The sequence below is a fragment of the Salmo trutta genome, chromosome 20 (assembly GCF_901001165.1).
Source record: "Salmo trutta chromosome 20, fSalTru1.1, whole genome shotgun sequence".
NCBI classification, from domain to species: Eukaryota; Metazoa; Chordata; class Actinopteri; order Salmoniformes; family Salmonidae; genus Salmo; species Salmo trutta.
This window is the reverse complement of record NC_042976.1, coordinates 39,060,067-39,077,169: the sequence shown is the minus strand read 5'-3', so window position 1 is coordinate 39,077,169 and position 17,103 is coordinate 39,060,067. Positions and strand designations below refer to the sequence as shown.

Sequence of the window (17,103 nt, the reverse complement as noted above, 5' to 3'; positions counted from 1 at the left end):
GGGGGCGAGCATGCCCCCATCCATATCAACGGGGCTGCAGTGGAGCGGGTCGAGAGCTTCAAGTTCCTCGGGGTCCAGATCACTGACTTAAAATGGTCCACACACAGACGTTCAGGAGGTTGAAAAAGTTTGGCATAGGCCCTCAAATCCTCAAAAAGTTATACAGCTGCACCATTGACAGGATCTTTACTGGCTGCATCATTGCTTGGTATGCACCACCCTCGATCGCATGGCACTACAGAGGGTGGTGCGGACAGCCTAGTACATCACTGGGGCCAAGCTCCCTGCCACCCAGGACCTCTATATGAAATGAAGGTCCGGAAAATCGTTAAAGACTCCAGCCACCCAAGCCATAGACTGTTCTCTCTGCTTTCGCACGGCAAGAGGTACCGATGCATCAAGTCTGACACCAACAGGCTCCTGAACACTTTTCATCCCCAAACCATAAAACTGCTAAATAGCTAACAAAATGGCTACACTATCTGAATTTACCCTTGTATTTATTTTTATTTTTGCTGTCTTTATGCATACTCACAGGACTCTACACACACGCACACTGACACTCCAACACACACAGTACATGCACACACATTTATACTGACTCTAAACACACACACTCACATGCAATCTTAATTTACGCTGCTGCTACTCCGTTTATCATACATCCCGATGCCTAGTCACCTTACCCCGATACATATCTACCTCTATCACTCCAGTATTCTGCACATTATAAATATGGTATTGGAACTGACCCTGTAGATATACTGAACAAAAATATAACTGCAACATGCAACAATATAAACGATTTTACTGAGTTACAGTTCATATAAGGAAATCAGTCAATTGAAATAAATAAATTAGGCTCTAATCTATAGATTTCACATGACTGGGAATACAGATATGCAACAAAGTTGGAGGTGGCTTGTGGTAAAGCGATGAACATTCAATTCTTTGGCAACAGCTCTACAGACAGCATGCCAATTGCACACTCCCTCAACTTGAGACATCTATGGCTTTGTCTTGTGTGACAAAACTGCACATTTTAGAGTGGCCTTTTATTGTCTCCAGCACAAGGTGCACCTGTGTAATGCCACACTTGTCAGGTGGATGGATTACGTTGGCAAAGGAGAAATGCTCACTAACAGGTATGTAAACAAATTTGTGCAAAATATTTGAGAGAAATAAGCTGTGCGTATGGAACATTTCTGGAGTCTTATATTTCAGCTCATGAAACATGGGACCAACACTTTATATTTGTCCTTTATATTTTTTGTTCAGTGTAGCTTTATTTCGCGTGTGTTTTTGTTCTACCTTATGTTATTTTTAGTACTACATTAATATTGATCATTGCATTGTTGGGTTTAGAGATTGCAAGATATGCATTTCACTATACTTGTGCATGTGACATTAAAACTTGAAACTTGGCTGCCTTGACAGACAGTTAAGAGTTAAACGTGTTCACAGCGCTGTCTTACAGTGGCTCTGAGTGGCTCATCCATTTGTTTTACGTTCCCAATATGTCTTGAGAAGATAGCAGGGCATGACTGGCACATGGGCTGGGTTCTTCCTGTAAAGGGATGTTCCAAGGAGCTTGGGAGAGGAGGATGCCATTTCTTGAAGACCTTCCCACAATTGTGACGTAAACGCAGAGACCACATTTAGGAATCATGACTAATTCATGAACAGTTGGTCCACCAGGTGTTATTAGTCAGAATGGTCATACATATTTCAGAAGCCATTCTTTTTTTGGATGAATGATTAAGGAGCCTATCAAATTGACCATTGTCTTTCAAAAAATAGTCCTTGTTTTAAAGATTTTAATCAACTTGGCAAACTAGTGTGACACAAGACATTCCCTGACTCTCCATGTTTTCTTACGGTCCACCTGCATTTGGGAGGTTCATTTGTCCAATTGATTAGCTTCACATTTGACCTACTGTCCATCCCGTCCAACCATTACATTTACTGTCTGCAAAGACTAAAAGCCCTGGCCATTATTAGCTAGATATACACCATGTGACACCATGTATATTTTATAAAATGTTACCTCTAATGTGAATTGGAACGAATGAGGTCAACTGAAGGGGCAGGGACTGGAGGTAAAATCAAACCCCAAAGTTAGAAAACTGTTAGGGATTTGTGCGGTGACGTAAAGGGTGGAGGGAGCAGAGGAGGAGCGCTGTAGTGCACGATTACTAATCCGTAAACCCCGGATAACAACAGAAGCATTCAGCAGGTCATGGAATTCAGCAGCGAATCCTGAGCGAGGGGTAGTGGAACAACCAGCACAGCATTGAACTATAGTGGTACCCTTAGGTCCTAACGCAATGGTGCTCCCGAGAAGATATTTTCCAATTCATGTGGCACTTATTTGTTTGCTAGAATGGACCCATATATCAGGCTTCAACCTGGATACATTGAATGTCCTGAGGAAAGACGGAGAACCGGGCAGTTTATTTGGATTCTCTCTAGCCATGCACCGGCAACTTAATCCTTCAGATAAAACAATGTAAGATTAGTTTTTTTGTTTGTTTGTGTTGTTGCTGTATGAGTTCTGTTGCATTTATTGCACTTATTTTGGGTTGGTTAGCTACTTATTTTACGTCTCCACTTTACGCATAGTTGGACCATTCATCACTCGTAGCAGGTTCATTGGCCAAATTCTTATGGGACCGTTTTCTTGTCGACGGAGGTGAATATGTAAATGTAAAACTAATACGTTTTGTTGAAAACTTTTCCTAATTAAAAGCAACTTTCCGCAATTGTTTCATTATGTAGATAAATTACCCATTGCTTTCCCTACATGGAAATTATGACAGATTCGTTGTCGTATTTGAAATACTTGTAGAAATTACGTTAAGGAATTTAGAAGATTTTTACTCCCAATGATTTGTAGACCTACATGTTGAATGCGCTGTAGTAAGAGCACAGTGAGGATTTATATTCAGTAGAGCGTGTGGTTTTATTAAGAATGCCCTTTGACAGAGACCTTGCTACAAGTTAACAATGGCAAACCAGAGGTAACAAGCTTTGTCACTCGAGAAATCTTGCATGTTAATTGAATTTGTTCAAAAGAAAGTGACTCTAAATCCCCAGTAACAAGTGACTACTCAAAGGATATCTATCAAACCCATTTTCACAGTATTGGGCACTGTAATGCATGCCTAGCTGTTATTTAAAAAGTATAATATTACTGTTATCATTTCAGAAGCCTTTTGGCAGTGTCAAGTGGTCAAACAGTATTATACTGAACAAAAATATAAATGCAACATGCAACAATTTAAAAGATTTTACTGAGTTACAGTTCATGTGAGGAAATCAGTCAATTGAAATACATTCATTAGGCCCTAATCTATGGATTTCACATGACTGGGAACACAGATATGCATCTGTTTGTCACAGATACCTTGAAAAAAGTGGGCCTCGCAATGGGCCTCAGGATCTCATCACAGTATTTTTGGGCATTCAAATTGCCATCGATAAAATGCAATTGTGTTCATTGTCTGTAGTTTATGCCTGCCCGTACTATAACCCCACCGCCACCATGGGGCACTCGGTTCACAACGATGACATCAGCAAACCGTTCACCTACACAACGCCATACACGTGGTCTGCGGTTGTGAGGCCGGTTGGATGTACTGCCAAATTCTTTAAAACAATGGTGGAGGCGGCTTATGGTAGATAAATTAACATTACATTCTCTTGCAATAGCTCTGGTGGACATTCCTGCAGTCAGCCAGCCAATTGTACACTCCCTGAAACTTGAGACATCTGTGGCATTGTGTTGTGTGACAAAACTGTACATTTGGCCTTTTCTTTCCCCAGCACAAGGTGCACCTGTGTAATGATCATGCTGTTTAATCAGCTTTTTGATATGCCACACCTATCAGGTGGATGGATTATCTTGGCAATAGGAGAAATGCTCACTAACAGGGATGTAAACAAATGTGTGCACAGAATTTCAGAGAAATAAGCTTTTAGTGCACATGGAACATTTCTGGGCTCTTTCTGCGACCAACACTTTACATGTTGCGTTTATATTTTTGTTCAGTGTACTTTGTATGGGGTTCTTACTGTCAATATTTCCTTTCACCAATGACTCCAGCCTCGTGCACTTATTGAATGAGTTCATAACATGGTTATAAACCCTGGTCTATAAAACAAACGGTTGTCATTCTACTAAATAACAACTCTGACATCTTCAGTGGTGTGACCATGGTTTTCACTATGACGCTGTGGTCCATTCTTTGATAGTTGAGATGTATTCCTGTGAAAAGAGCAATGATCTGTGACCTTTTTGTTTTCCTAACTGTGAGAGTGGCTACGTGGTACATGAGTCAAGGTTAGTTATTGGTTTAGAACAGGAGTGCTAAGGGCAGTGGTCCAGACAGAACCCACTGGGATTTTAACTGTCAAACATCTGTGTAAGTACAGTGCATTGTGCACCATTTTAAAAACATGGCAGCCCAATCATTGCATATATTAGATAATTAACAATCCATCAAGTCTAAGTTCATCCAACACCCTGTAGGTAAGAGGTATTTACTATTGAAAAAAAATGGCTAGCTGGAGCACATCTGAGCAGTTGACTTCTGAGCCCTTACCCGCTATGTGCCGATTGACTTAGATCTGCCCACTACAGGCGGTTCGGCAAAAACCAGGCAGATGTGTCCATATTCAGAGTTTTATTGGCTCTTGGTCACCACCACAGAGTTGTGTGCACACACACATCATAAATGCACCATTCTGTATACATCTGGCCCTTGTGTTGTTGTCCTCTGGTGGCTAGCTAGCTAGCTAAGATTGGCCCGTTCCTAAATTAGCTATGGATGGAGATAGGGATTTGGACTTGTGGTTTTACTTAATTCTCCTTACTGGCCAATGATTATAACGACGATCCAACCATACATTTATACATTTATAGTGCCCCTGGACTGAGATGATGGAAGTTCAATATGTAGCTAGATGTAGAAGGCTAATGTTAACTAGCTAACATTGCCCATGATAGGAAGTTAGGCTAGCGAGCAAGCATTTTAGCCAGGTAGCCTAGGACAACAAAAACTAAAAGCGTGTACTGCATGACAGAGTCATAGACCATTTTGTCAACATGAAAGAGAGGAGGATGGCATTGGCTTTTCTCTACAAGTAGAGTGAGTCAACATGTTTTTTCTACTTGCACAAATACACACACACACACACACACACACACACACACACACACACACACACACACACACACACACACACACACACACACACACACACACACACACACACACACACATCAGAACCATGGACAGCCACATCATATTTAGCTTAAGTTGATTGGACTAAATTGTTTTTGGAATATTTTAGTTGTCACTGTATTAGACTAAGCAGAGGTGATTTGATGATGTTGAAATGGTGTTGGAATAGTGTAGGCAGCTCCTGTTTTCTTTGCGACATCCGGTAACCCTCCATGGTTCTAAAATGTTGGAAACATTAACTTGCTTGACCATGCTGTAGGTCATGTTTGTTACATGCAATATGCTTTCACCATCAAACAAACTATCATGGTCCAAACACACCAAGAAAATCATTAAGAGACCACGACAACGCCTTTCCCCCCTCAGGAGACTGAAAAGATTTGGCATGGGTCCCCAGATCCTCAAAAAATTATACAGCTGCACCATCGAGAGCATTCTGACCGGTTGCATCATCACCTGGTATTGAAACTGCTCGGCATTCCAAACGTAACTCGCTACAGAGGGTAGTGCGTACAGCCCTGTACATCACTAGGGCAAAGCTTCCTGCCATCCAGGACCTATATACTAGGCAGTGTCAGAGGAAGTCCCCAAAAAATGTCAGACTCCAGTCACCTAAGGCATAGACTGTTCTCTCTGCTACTGCACGGAAACGGTACCGGAGCGCCAAGTCTAGGTCCAAAAGGCTCCTTAACAGCTTCTACCCCCAAGCCATAAGACTGCTGAACAATTGATCAAATAACCACCCGGACTATTTGTATTGACACCCTCCCTTTGTTTTTACACTGCTGCTACTCGCTGTTTATTATCTATGCATAGCCACTTTACCCCTACCTACATGTACATATTACCTCGACTAACCTGTACCCTGCGCATTGACTCGGTACCAGTACCCCCCTGTATATAGCCTCATTATTGTTACTTATTTTTGTACTTATTTTTTTAACTTTAGTTTATTTAGTACATATTTTCTTAACTCTATTTTCTTAAAACTGCATATTTGCCGCATGTGACAAATACAATTTTATTTTATTTTGACTTCACTGGACAGACTTCACCGGACAGAGGTTGCTCTCCGGTTTTGTGATGAAACAAAGATGTGGTTGAATTTATTCTTCTTATTGGCCTATACACTATATCACGATCGCAAGGCTTATGAACTAGCAGGTTATAGAGCAAACAACGCAATTATCACAACAGGTTGAAAAATGGCTTTTTTGGGGGGCTTGGCTTCCCAAGTGATTTTACCCACACACCGTTACTGACTGTAGACTATATAGCCTATCATTATCATTGCAGACACCAATTCACACCACTAAAGATGAGATGTCAACATCTTGGCAGAGAGAGAGGCTAATTACTGCTGCCAGTCAGAATTGATGGCCCTCTCTCTCTGGCCAGCTCGAGATCTTATCTGATAGGCCATAAATCAAGTGTGCATGCAGAGTGCACCAGGCCGTTTAGAGTCTTCTACTAACTTTATCTGGCATATAACACATTATCTTCCAGTAATAGTAACATGCACAACATACTCATAATAATACACTATATATACAAAAGTATGTGGACACCCATTCAAATTAGTGCATTCGGCTAGTTCAGCCACACTCATTGCTGTCAGCTGAATAAAATCGAGCTCACATCCATGCAGTCTTCATAGACAAACATTGGCAGTAGAATGGCCTTACAACGTGGCACCGTCATATGATGCCACCTTTCCAACAAGTCAGTAAGTAAAATTTCTGTCCTGCTAGAGCTGCGCTGGTCAACTGTAAGTGCTGTTATTGTGAAGTGGAAATGTCTAGGAGCAACAACGGCTCAGCCGTGAAGTGGTAGGCCACATAAGCTCACAGAATGGGACTGCAAAGTGCTGAAGCACGTAGCGTGTAAAATTTCTCTGTCCTGGCTGCAACACTCACTACTGAGTTCTAAACTGCCTCTGGAAGCAACATCAGCACAATAACTACTGTTCATCAGGAGCTTAATAAAATGGATTTCCATGGCCGAGCAGCCACACACAAGCCTAAGATCATCAATGCCAAGCGCCAGCTGGAGTGGTGTAAAGCTCGTCGCCATTGGACTCTGGAGCAGTGGAAACACATTCTCTGGAGTGATAAATCACGCTTCATCATCTGGTAGTCCGGCTGATGAATCTGGGTTTGGCGGGTGCCAGGAGAACGCTACCTGCCCGAATGCATAGTGTCAAATGTAAAGTTTGGTGGAGGAGGAATAATGGTCTGGGGCTGTTTTTCATGGTTCGGGCTAGGCCCCTTCGCTCCAGTGAAGGGAAATCTTAATGGTACAGCATGCAATGACATTCGAGACGATTCTGTGCTTCCAACTTTGTGGCAACAGTTTGGGAAAGGCCCTTTCCTTGTTTCAGCATGACAATGCCCCCGTGCACAAAGCGAGGTCCATACAGAAATGGTTTGCCAAGATCGGTGTGGAAGAACTTGACTGATCTGCACAGAGCCCTGACCTCAACCCCATCGAACACCTTTGGGATGAATTGGAACCCTGACTGCGAGCCAGGCCTAATCGCCCAACATCAGTGTGTGACCTCACTAATGCTCTTGTGGCTGAATGGAAGCAAGTCCCCACAGCGCATGTTCCAACATCTAGTGGAAAGGCTTCCGAGAAGAATGGAGGCTATTATAGCAACAAGAGGGGGACCAACTCCATATTAATGCCCATGACTTTGGAATGAGATGTTCGACGAGCAGGTGTCCAAATACTTTTGGTCATGTAGTGTAAATACAACCATGCACAAGTCATTAACTGGCAATTCTGTACTGACGATATGTATTAGTTAAACAGGTAAAGAATGATACCAACTGGCTACAGAACAACTACGTTATAGATGTAACAAGATAACCAACATTTATTCAGGTTTCAGTAGCATGCAGTAATCATCATAAACAATCCCCAACAATATAAAGCCACAACTTACATTGTGGATGCACACACACCACTTCTAAAATAAACACTGAAAACTCGGTCGCCAGCCAGACTTGCATCTTCTGTCGAAGACTAAAAAACACTGAGCTACAGTGGGCGGAGCCAGAGTCCAAATGACCATTCAAATCTGCTGATTGGCTGAAAGGAATGGCCTTTTTTACAGCCGCCCCTGGATTTCTTACGGAAATCCAAACAACTTCGGAAATGCCGCAATGTGGGGCATAGTTTTTAAGTGCCTTGTCCTATCCAGCAGGACAGGCAGGGCAGAGGGTCAGAGCAGCTAAGGGACCAGACAAAGTGGGGTCCAGTCCTACTGTGCATCTGGCCAAACTAGTGGGATAGCTGATAGCAAGTGTCACTTTAGAGGACCATGGGGGCCAGGAGGGTGCTGGCTTTGGGGCACGTAAGGGCGTAGGGGCCACCCCACGAGGAGGTTGCACAATGTCGCAGGAACAGTGTCTGGCCATCCCATGGGATGCCACGGGGGTGGTGGAAGATCCTCTAGCTCAGCTGGTTGAAGGCCACTGGGGCTCATTCCTGGACATTGAGTTAGACTTCTCCCTACTGCTGAAGATGATGGCTCCCATGGTGGAGCAGGTGGAGACCTCTGGGCGAGGCTCATCAGAGATCCGAAGGCAGGGGCAGGCTGGGCCCCCAGAGACGAGGTCAGGTGATTTCCCAGGTGTGAGGGCCAAGGGTCTTCCAGTGCAGGAGGTGGGGTGGCCTCCCAGAACTGGAGACAGCAGGCCCCTGGGTCAGTGAACAGTGGTTCCCCCAGGTCAGGAGGCTGAGGGCCTAGCCGGGCAGGAAACTCAGGGCCTACTACTAAGACAGAGCACTGCAAGCCTAGCTGAGTAGGGAACTGGGAGCTTAGCGCTAGGACAGGTGGCTGGGCACTGGCTGAGGCTGGGGGCTGCGAACTGGCTAGGAGCAGGGACTGCAGACCTAGGGTGACAGCCAACTCGGGGCCTAGCAGGGCAGGAGACCCAGGGCCTGGAACTAGCACAGGAGGTTTACATTTAATGATCTTTGATGGAAAAACAGAAGCTTGGAATTTCTCAGGAGCCTGGCAGTTGGCTGTGTCCCAGTAAAGCTCAAAGGCAGGTTATAATCTACTGGGTAGAGACTGAGACACTGATTTATTAGCAGTGATAGAGGAGCTCAGACCCTGGTGGTTTGAAAAACCACACACTTTTGCCAAATGTTGTTATGGCCTGGCTGGTGTAACAAGCCAGTGCCAAGTGTTGGTGTAGGTAAACAGACACAGTTAGAACAGCTGCAGTGGTTCTGGGGACTTTGAGTGCACAGCTGTAGGGTCAGCATCACACAACATTTGGGGGAAAAGGTCAGCAAGGTCACAGGATACAACCACAGTTTGGCCACCACTATTCATTTACACGTTGGGCTCTATTTTAACAGGCCTATGCAATTGTAAATCGTAGCGCTGGTGGTAGCGTTATAGGTTCAGGGGTGTGTCAGAAATATTTTAACTATTTTCACAATCGGAATTATGGGCGTAGTAGCTGGCGATGCCGTGAAAGGGCTGGGTTTTGGAGAATAAACAACTTGTGGGTGTGTGTTAAGGCTTGGCCCCTCACTAGCCAATCAGAATGTGCTCCATGGCTAAATATGTGGTTGCTTCATGTTGTGTATTTTATGTATTGCTTTGTCATCAACTCCAATTTGAAAGTTAGTCCCTTATAGCCTACTTCGTTAAATAGCCTGCCCCATATTTGCTAAATATGTTGAACATGTTTGCAGTCCACAGTCTTCTAATTGCATTGGTTCAGTATGGAAATGCATTGTTAAACATAGGCTACAGTATAGCATTCGCACTGATATAGGGGCTAGCCTTATGTCACGTCCTGACCAGTATAAGGGGTTATTGGTTATTGTAGTTTGGTCAGGACGTGGCAGGGGGTATTTGTTTTATGTGGTTCGGGGTTTATGGGATATGTATTTATGTAAGAGGGGTGTTTGATTTATGTGTTCCGGGGTTTTTGGGTAATGTTCTTGTTTTGTATTTCTATGGTTTTCTATGTTGTGTATTTCTTTGTGTTGGCCTGGTATGGCTCTCAATCAGGAACAGCTGTACATCGTTGTTGCTGATTGAGAGTCATACTTAGGTAGCCCTTTGTGGGAAGTTGTTGTTTGCATAACTGTATGTGTAGCCTGCAATCCTGTTAGTTCGATCGTTTTTCTTGTTTTGTTTGTGTTCAATAAAAAAGTCATTATGAGCACTCGACCCTCTGCGCCTTGGTCCACTACGTACGCCAACCGTTACACCTTACTGTAAATTGCAGTCTGAATATGGACATGCCAAACGTAGTCAATAAGCAAGATTAAATTCACTAGGCTATTGATAAGGCCTAAAAAGACAACAACAAAAAAATGACCTAACAACTTGTTTTAATAGGCTATGTCTAGATACAGTTACAGGCACCATAACTGCTCCCTGTGAAAGTAAAATACACACAAGGCAACTTAGACTATGGATGGTTTTACGCACATCCAAACTTTGTTTATAAAATCATGTTTTATAAACATCATAGAACCATCTTACAGATCATACTGTATTTGCACTTCTGCAGAAATAACAGACAAAATTGCATTGCATTCGAAGCCATGGAAGTTTGGTTTTTAATAGTAGGATCAAGTCAGAAGCATGAAATCATAAATCACTTCTCTCGTTTCATGGAATTGTGTGCACACACAGCCTTAAATGTCTTGTCACGACTTCCGCCGAAGTTGGTCCCTCTCCTTGTTTGGGTGGCGTTCGGCGGTCGACGTCACCGACCTTCTAGCCATCGCCGATCCACTTTTCATTTTCCATTGGTTTTGTCTTGTCTTCCATCACACCTGGTTCCAATTCCATCAATTACATGTGTATTTAACGGGTTTTGTTTGACCCATTTATTGTATTATTCTGTTGACGGTGGTTTATGGTTATTAAACACAACCGTTGTAAATCAGTTTCCGCTCTCCTGCGCCTGACTTCTCTGCCGCCAGTAGCATCGCATTACATGTCTGTACTAAATAATAGGCTCCTGTCAATTATCGTTGCCTATGTGTGTGGCAGATTCTCCCAAAAATTATAGGACTGAATAGTATTTGAGGAGTATGTCTTTGGTATCGGATGAGGAGTGCTCTTCCAAAAGGGGGGTGGATAGCCTACGTGAACAAGAAAAATGCAGGGATGTGAATTATGAGTAATAAAAAAGCATGCGGGCAAAAACCTCCAAAATATTTAAAGCATTCTCAGTAGAACATTTTAAAACCCCTTTATTCATAGGCTTCTTTTGGCTAATGGTCAAAATAAAAAGACACACTATATGCTATGCTGCTAAACCAGCCATGATTAAGGGGAGGGTAGGCTATGGTTGGTTTTGAATCAAATGAAATGAAATGAGGGGAAACCAATAGTTTTTTTTAATGTTTCTAAGTATGAGATTCAAATCCACAAAAGGCACACCTCTCATTCCATGGGCACTGTGTGTCATGACTGGATAGGCTGCACTTCTGCTCTCAAAATCCCTGCCATTAACAACTGCGTTACTGATTTTTGTGGGTCTTAAAACTTCCCATTAGCGCTGCATGAAATTGTCACTTTTCTGCGTGTTTTTAAGGACACACCGCAAATATTGCCACCCCTCCTAGCCCTAGTCTGTAACCAATCCTACTGTTTTAGACTTCTTGACACGGATAGGAATATGACGGCTCTCCATGTACTTAGTAGCTCAGCTAACTTGATGCTATAACCTGGGGGTTTCTGTTTTAGAGGAAGAGAGTGCAGTAGATTTGCAATGTTATTTTTGATAATGTGTCCTAAAAAGTTAATTTCCGATGCGTTGAACCTTTTCAAATCTTGTTGTACTTGGAAAATGAGTCTCAGTTCCGTCTTTTGCCTGGCTACCCATCCACATCGCTCCTGTCAAACACCACACCCACTAACGTTCCTTCTCCACGACGAGTCTGGATTTGCTTCCTCCCCGAGGACTTCTAGAATGTGAACACATTCAAACCATTCTGTTTGGTTCAAGAAACCGATGCATTGGGCCAGAGCCGGCCTACACCAATCATGAATCACGTCATTTTTACGTCAGCACGTACTACTTCTAGGATAGCGGGTTCAGACTGATGTATTGAGCGATCGATACAGCAGCGAAATTAAATTCAGGATGAGTCGTCAGGCAAGTTCCATGACTGTCAAAGTTCTCAACTACCAGTAGCACTTTTTGTCTTGTGGACTCTAAGCTAACAAAGTCCAGCCTTGCTTGTGTCTAATTGCTTAATTGTTCCCTATTAGTTTATCTAGATCAGAAGCTGTTGGGTAATCATTATAACAGGGGAATAAGGTGCTTATCTATAAGTACTTTAAAAAAATATATATTTTCTCCTTCAGAAATGAGCAGCTTGTTTTCATGTGTCATCTAGACTTTGTACGCAAAGGCTGGAGTGCTGCGTGTGAATGCCGATGTTACCCTTCAGTGACTTGCCAAATTTAACAACTACAGCTGAAGTCAGAAGTTTACATACACCTTAGCCAAATACATTTAAACTCAGTTTTTCACAATTCCTGACATTTAATCCTAGTAAAACATCCCTGTTTTAGGTCAGTTAGGATCACCAATTTATTTTAAGAATGTGAAATGTCAGAATTATAGTAGAGTGATTTATTTCAGCTTTTATTTCTTTCATCACATTCCCAGCGGGTCAGAAGTTTACATACACTCAATTAGTATTTGGTAGCATTGCCTTTAAATTGTTTAGCTTGGGTCAAATGTTTCGGGTAGCCTTCCACAAGCTTCCCACAATAAGTTGGGTGGATTTTGGCCCATTCTTCCTGACAGAGCTGGTGTGACTGAGTCAGGTTTGTAGGCCTCCTTACTCGCACATGCTTTTTCAGTTCTGCCCACAAATTTTCTATACAATTGAGGTCAGGGCTTTGTGATGGCCACTCCAATACCTTGACTTTGTTGTCCTTAAGCCATTTTGGGGTCATTGTCCATTTGGAAGACCCATTTGCGACCAAGCTTTAACTTCCTGACATAATTTTCCCTCCTCGTGATGCCATCTATTTTGTGAAGTGCACCAGTCCTTCCTGCAGCAAAGCACCCCCACAACATGATGCTGCTACCCCGTGCTTCACGGTTGGGATGGTGTTCTTCGGCTTGCAAGCCTCCCCCTTTTTCCTCCAAACATAACGATGGTCATTATGACCAAAAGTTCTATTTTTGTTTCATCAGACCAGAGGACATGTCTCCAAAAAGTACGATCTTTGTCCCCATGTACAGTTGCAAACTGTAGTCTGGCTTTTTTATAGCGGTTTTGGAGCAGTGACTTCTTCCTTGCTGAGCGGCCTTTCAGGTTATGTCGATATAGTTCTCGTTTTACTGTGGATATAGATACTTTTGTACCTGTTTCCTCCAGCATCTTCACAAGGTCCGTTGCTGTTGTTCTGGGATTGATTTGCACTTTTCGCACCAAAGTACGTTCATCTCTAGGAGACAGAACGCGTCTCCTTCCAGAGCGATATGACGCCTGCGTGGTCCCATGGTGATTATACTTGCGTACTATTGTTTGTACAGATGAATGTGGTACCTTCAGGCATTTGGAAATTGCTCCCAAGGATGAACCAGACTTGTGGAGGTCTACAATTTTTTTTCTTAGGTCATGGTTGATTTCTTTTGATTTTCCCATGATGTCAAGCAAAGAGGCACTGAGTTTGAAGGTAGGCCTTGAAATACATCCACGGATACACCTCCAATTGACTCAAATGATGTCAATTAGCCTAACAGAAGCTTCTAAAGCCATGACATAATTTTCTGGAATTTTCTAAGCTGTTTAAAGGCACAGTCAACTTACTGTATGTAAACATCTGACCCACTGGAATTGGGATACAGTGAATTAGAAGTGAAATAGTCTGTAAACAATTGTTGGTAAAATTACTTGTGTCATGCACAAAGTAGGTGTCCTAACCGACTTGCCAAAACTCTAGTTTGTTAACAAGACATTTGTGGAATGGCTGAAACCTAAGTGTATGTAAACTTCCGACTTCAACTGTATCAATGGGGAGCACTGCTGAGAACCTTTACATGCAGATACAAATCCCTGTGTGTTGTTTCCCACTCTAATGCAGCTCTATGGGGTTGGTTTTCCCAGGCTTTAAGTGAGAGTGTGATGTGCAAGAGTAACATTGGAATAAATAGTGATTTTGAAAGCCCTCAACTATCTTGAACTGCACTTCGAACTGACAGCTCAGTCGCTCTGTGAAACTGTAGTTAACATCTTTGTTATTTGCATTTCAGTGGCTGTTGATAGAGGGGAGGGGACATAATTTGGGCTTCGATCTTCCCTTTTCCCAACAAGCTTCCTCTTCGGAGGCCTTGTTTGGTAAATGAAGGTCCATGACCCTATCCAAAGAATCAATAGGTGGTTCACGGAATAGCTTGTGGAATCATGCAGAGTGGAGGAAGAAGGTGGAGAGGATTCCCTGCCCCCCTTTGTGGAAATTCCCACAACGTATCCAATGGATTTGCACTGTGGCCCACTATCACCCATATACGTATCTGTTATCCAGTATCTCCCTAAGCGGTTTAACATATCACTTGTAGTGTATGGACAGTGATCACTCAATTATGTCCCCAATATAGTTCCCTAATAGCATTACAATACTACTTCATCTATGTAACACAACAAACATGCTGCACAATATGCAATATTGTTACCCAGATATGCAATAGAATCAAATGTATTTATAAAGCCCTTTTTTACATCAGCAGATGTCACAAAGTTCTATACAGAAACCCAGCCTAAAACCCCAAACAGCAAGCAATGCAGATGTAGAAGCATGGTGGCTAGGAAAAACTCCCTAGAGAGGCAGGAACCTAGGAAGAAACCTCAGAGAGGAACCAGGCTCTGAGGGGTGGCCAGCCCTCTTCTGGCTGTGCCAGGTGGAGATTATAACAGTACATGGCCAAGATGTTCAAACGTTCATAGATGACCAGCAGGGTCAAATAATAATAATCACAGTGGTTGTAGAGGGTGCAACAAGTCAATACCTAAGGAGTAAATGTCAGTTGGCTTTTCATAGCTGATCATTCAGAGTTAGAGACAGCAGGTACGGAAGATAGAGCGAGAGAGTCGAAAACAGCAGGTTCGGGACAAGATAGCACGTCCGGTGAACAGGTCAGAGTTCCATAGCCACAGGCAGAACATTTGAAACTGGAGCAGCAGCACAACCAGGTGGATTGGGGACAGCATGAAGTCATCAGGCCAGGTAGTCTAGAGGCATGGTCCTAGGGATCAGGTCCTCTGAGAGAGAACATACACTGAGAGAGAGCATACACTTAAATTCACACAGGACACCGGATAAGACAGGAGAAATACTTCAGATATAACAGACTGACCCTAGCCCCCCGACACAAACTATTGCAGCATAATTACTGGAGGCTGAGACAGGAGGGGTTGGGAGACACTATGGCCCCATCTGACTATACCTCCGGACAGGGCCAACCAGGCAGGATATAACCCCACCAACTTTGCCAAAGCACAGCCTCCACACCACTAGAGGGATATGTTCAACCATTTGAGCTAACACTGAGTATAGCCCACGAGATCTCCCCCACGGCACTAACCCGAGGGAGGTGCCAACCAAGACAGGAAGATGACATCAGTGACTCAACCCACTCAAGTGACGCATCCCTCCTAGGGACAGCATGTAAGAGCACCAGTAAGCCAGTAACTCAGCCCCTGTAATAGGGTCAGAAGCAGAGAATCCCAGTGGAGAGAGAGGGGAACCGGCCAGGCAGAGACAGCATGGGCGGTTCGTCGCTCCAGTGCCTTTCCATTCACCTTCACACCCCTGGGCCAGACTACACTCAATCATAGGACCTACTGAAGAGATGAGTCTTCAATAAAGACTTCTCTCACATGGCTAGGCAGACCATTCCATAAGAATTGAGCTCTATAGGAGAAAGCCCTGCCTCCAGCTGTTTGCCTAGAAATTCTAGGGACAATTAGGAGGCCTGCGTCTTGTGACCATAGCGTACATGTAGGTATGTACGGCAGTACCAAATCGGAAAGATAGGTGGGAGTAAGCCCAGGCAGTGCTTTGTAGGTTAGCAGTAAAACCTTGAAGTTTATTTAGTGCTTCATCCAGGTAGCCGGAAAGTAGAGCATTTCAGTAGTCTAATCTAGAAGTGAAAAAAGCATGGATACATTTTTCTGTATCATTTTTGGACAGAAAGTTTCAGATTTTTGCAATGGTACGTAGATGGAATAGAGCTGTCCTTGAAACAGTCTTGATATGTTCATCAAAAGAGAGATCAGGGTCCAGAGTAACGCTGAGGTCCTTCAGTTTTATTTGAGAAGAAGATTAATTGTCAGATCCAACAGAAGAGCTCTTTGTTTCTTGGGACCTAGAACTAGCATCTCTGTTTTGTCTGAGTTTAAAAGTAAAACATTTGCCGCCATCCACTTCCTTATGTCTGAAACACAGGCTTCCAGGGAAGGCAATTTTAGGGCTTCACCATGTTTCATCGAAATGTACAGCTGTGTATAGTCCGCATAGCAGTGAAAGTTAACATTATGTTTCCAAATGACATCCCCAAGAGATTAAATATATAGTGAAAACAATAGTGGTCCTAAAACGGAACTTTGAAGAACACCGAAATTTACAGTTGATTTGTCACTGGACAAACCATCCACAGAGACAAACTGATATCTTTCCGACGGATAAGATTGAAACCAGTTCAGAACTTGTCCGTGTAGACCAATTTGGGTTTCCAATCTCTCCAAAAGAATGTGGTGATCGATGGTATCAAAAGCAACACTAAAGTCTAGGAGCATGAGGACAGATGCAGAGCCTTGGTCTGACGCCATTGAAAGGTAATTTACCACC

At 43.3% G+C, this 17,103-nt stretch overlaps 1 protein-coding gene across 3 annotated transcripts in view; it reads left to right on the top strand.

The window, feature by feature from the left end:
- The first annotated feature begins 2,228 nt into the window (after window positions 1–2,228).
- LOC115156016 (integrin alpha-6-like) overlaps window positions 2,229–17,103 on the top strand; it is a 35,939-nt gene continuing 21,064 nt past the window's right edge. For all 3 annotated transcript variants that reach the window (XM_029703196.1, XM_029703199.1, XM_029703198.1), the window contains exon 1: window positions 2,229–2,509. In XM_029703196.1, coding sequence (XP_029559056.1) covers window positions 2,328–2,509 — 182 coding nt within the window. In that variant the 5' untranslated portion in view covers window positions 2,229–2,327. The remainder of the gene's footprint in view (window positions 2,510–17,103) is intronic.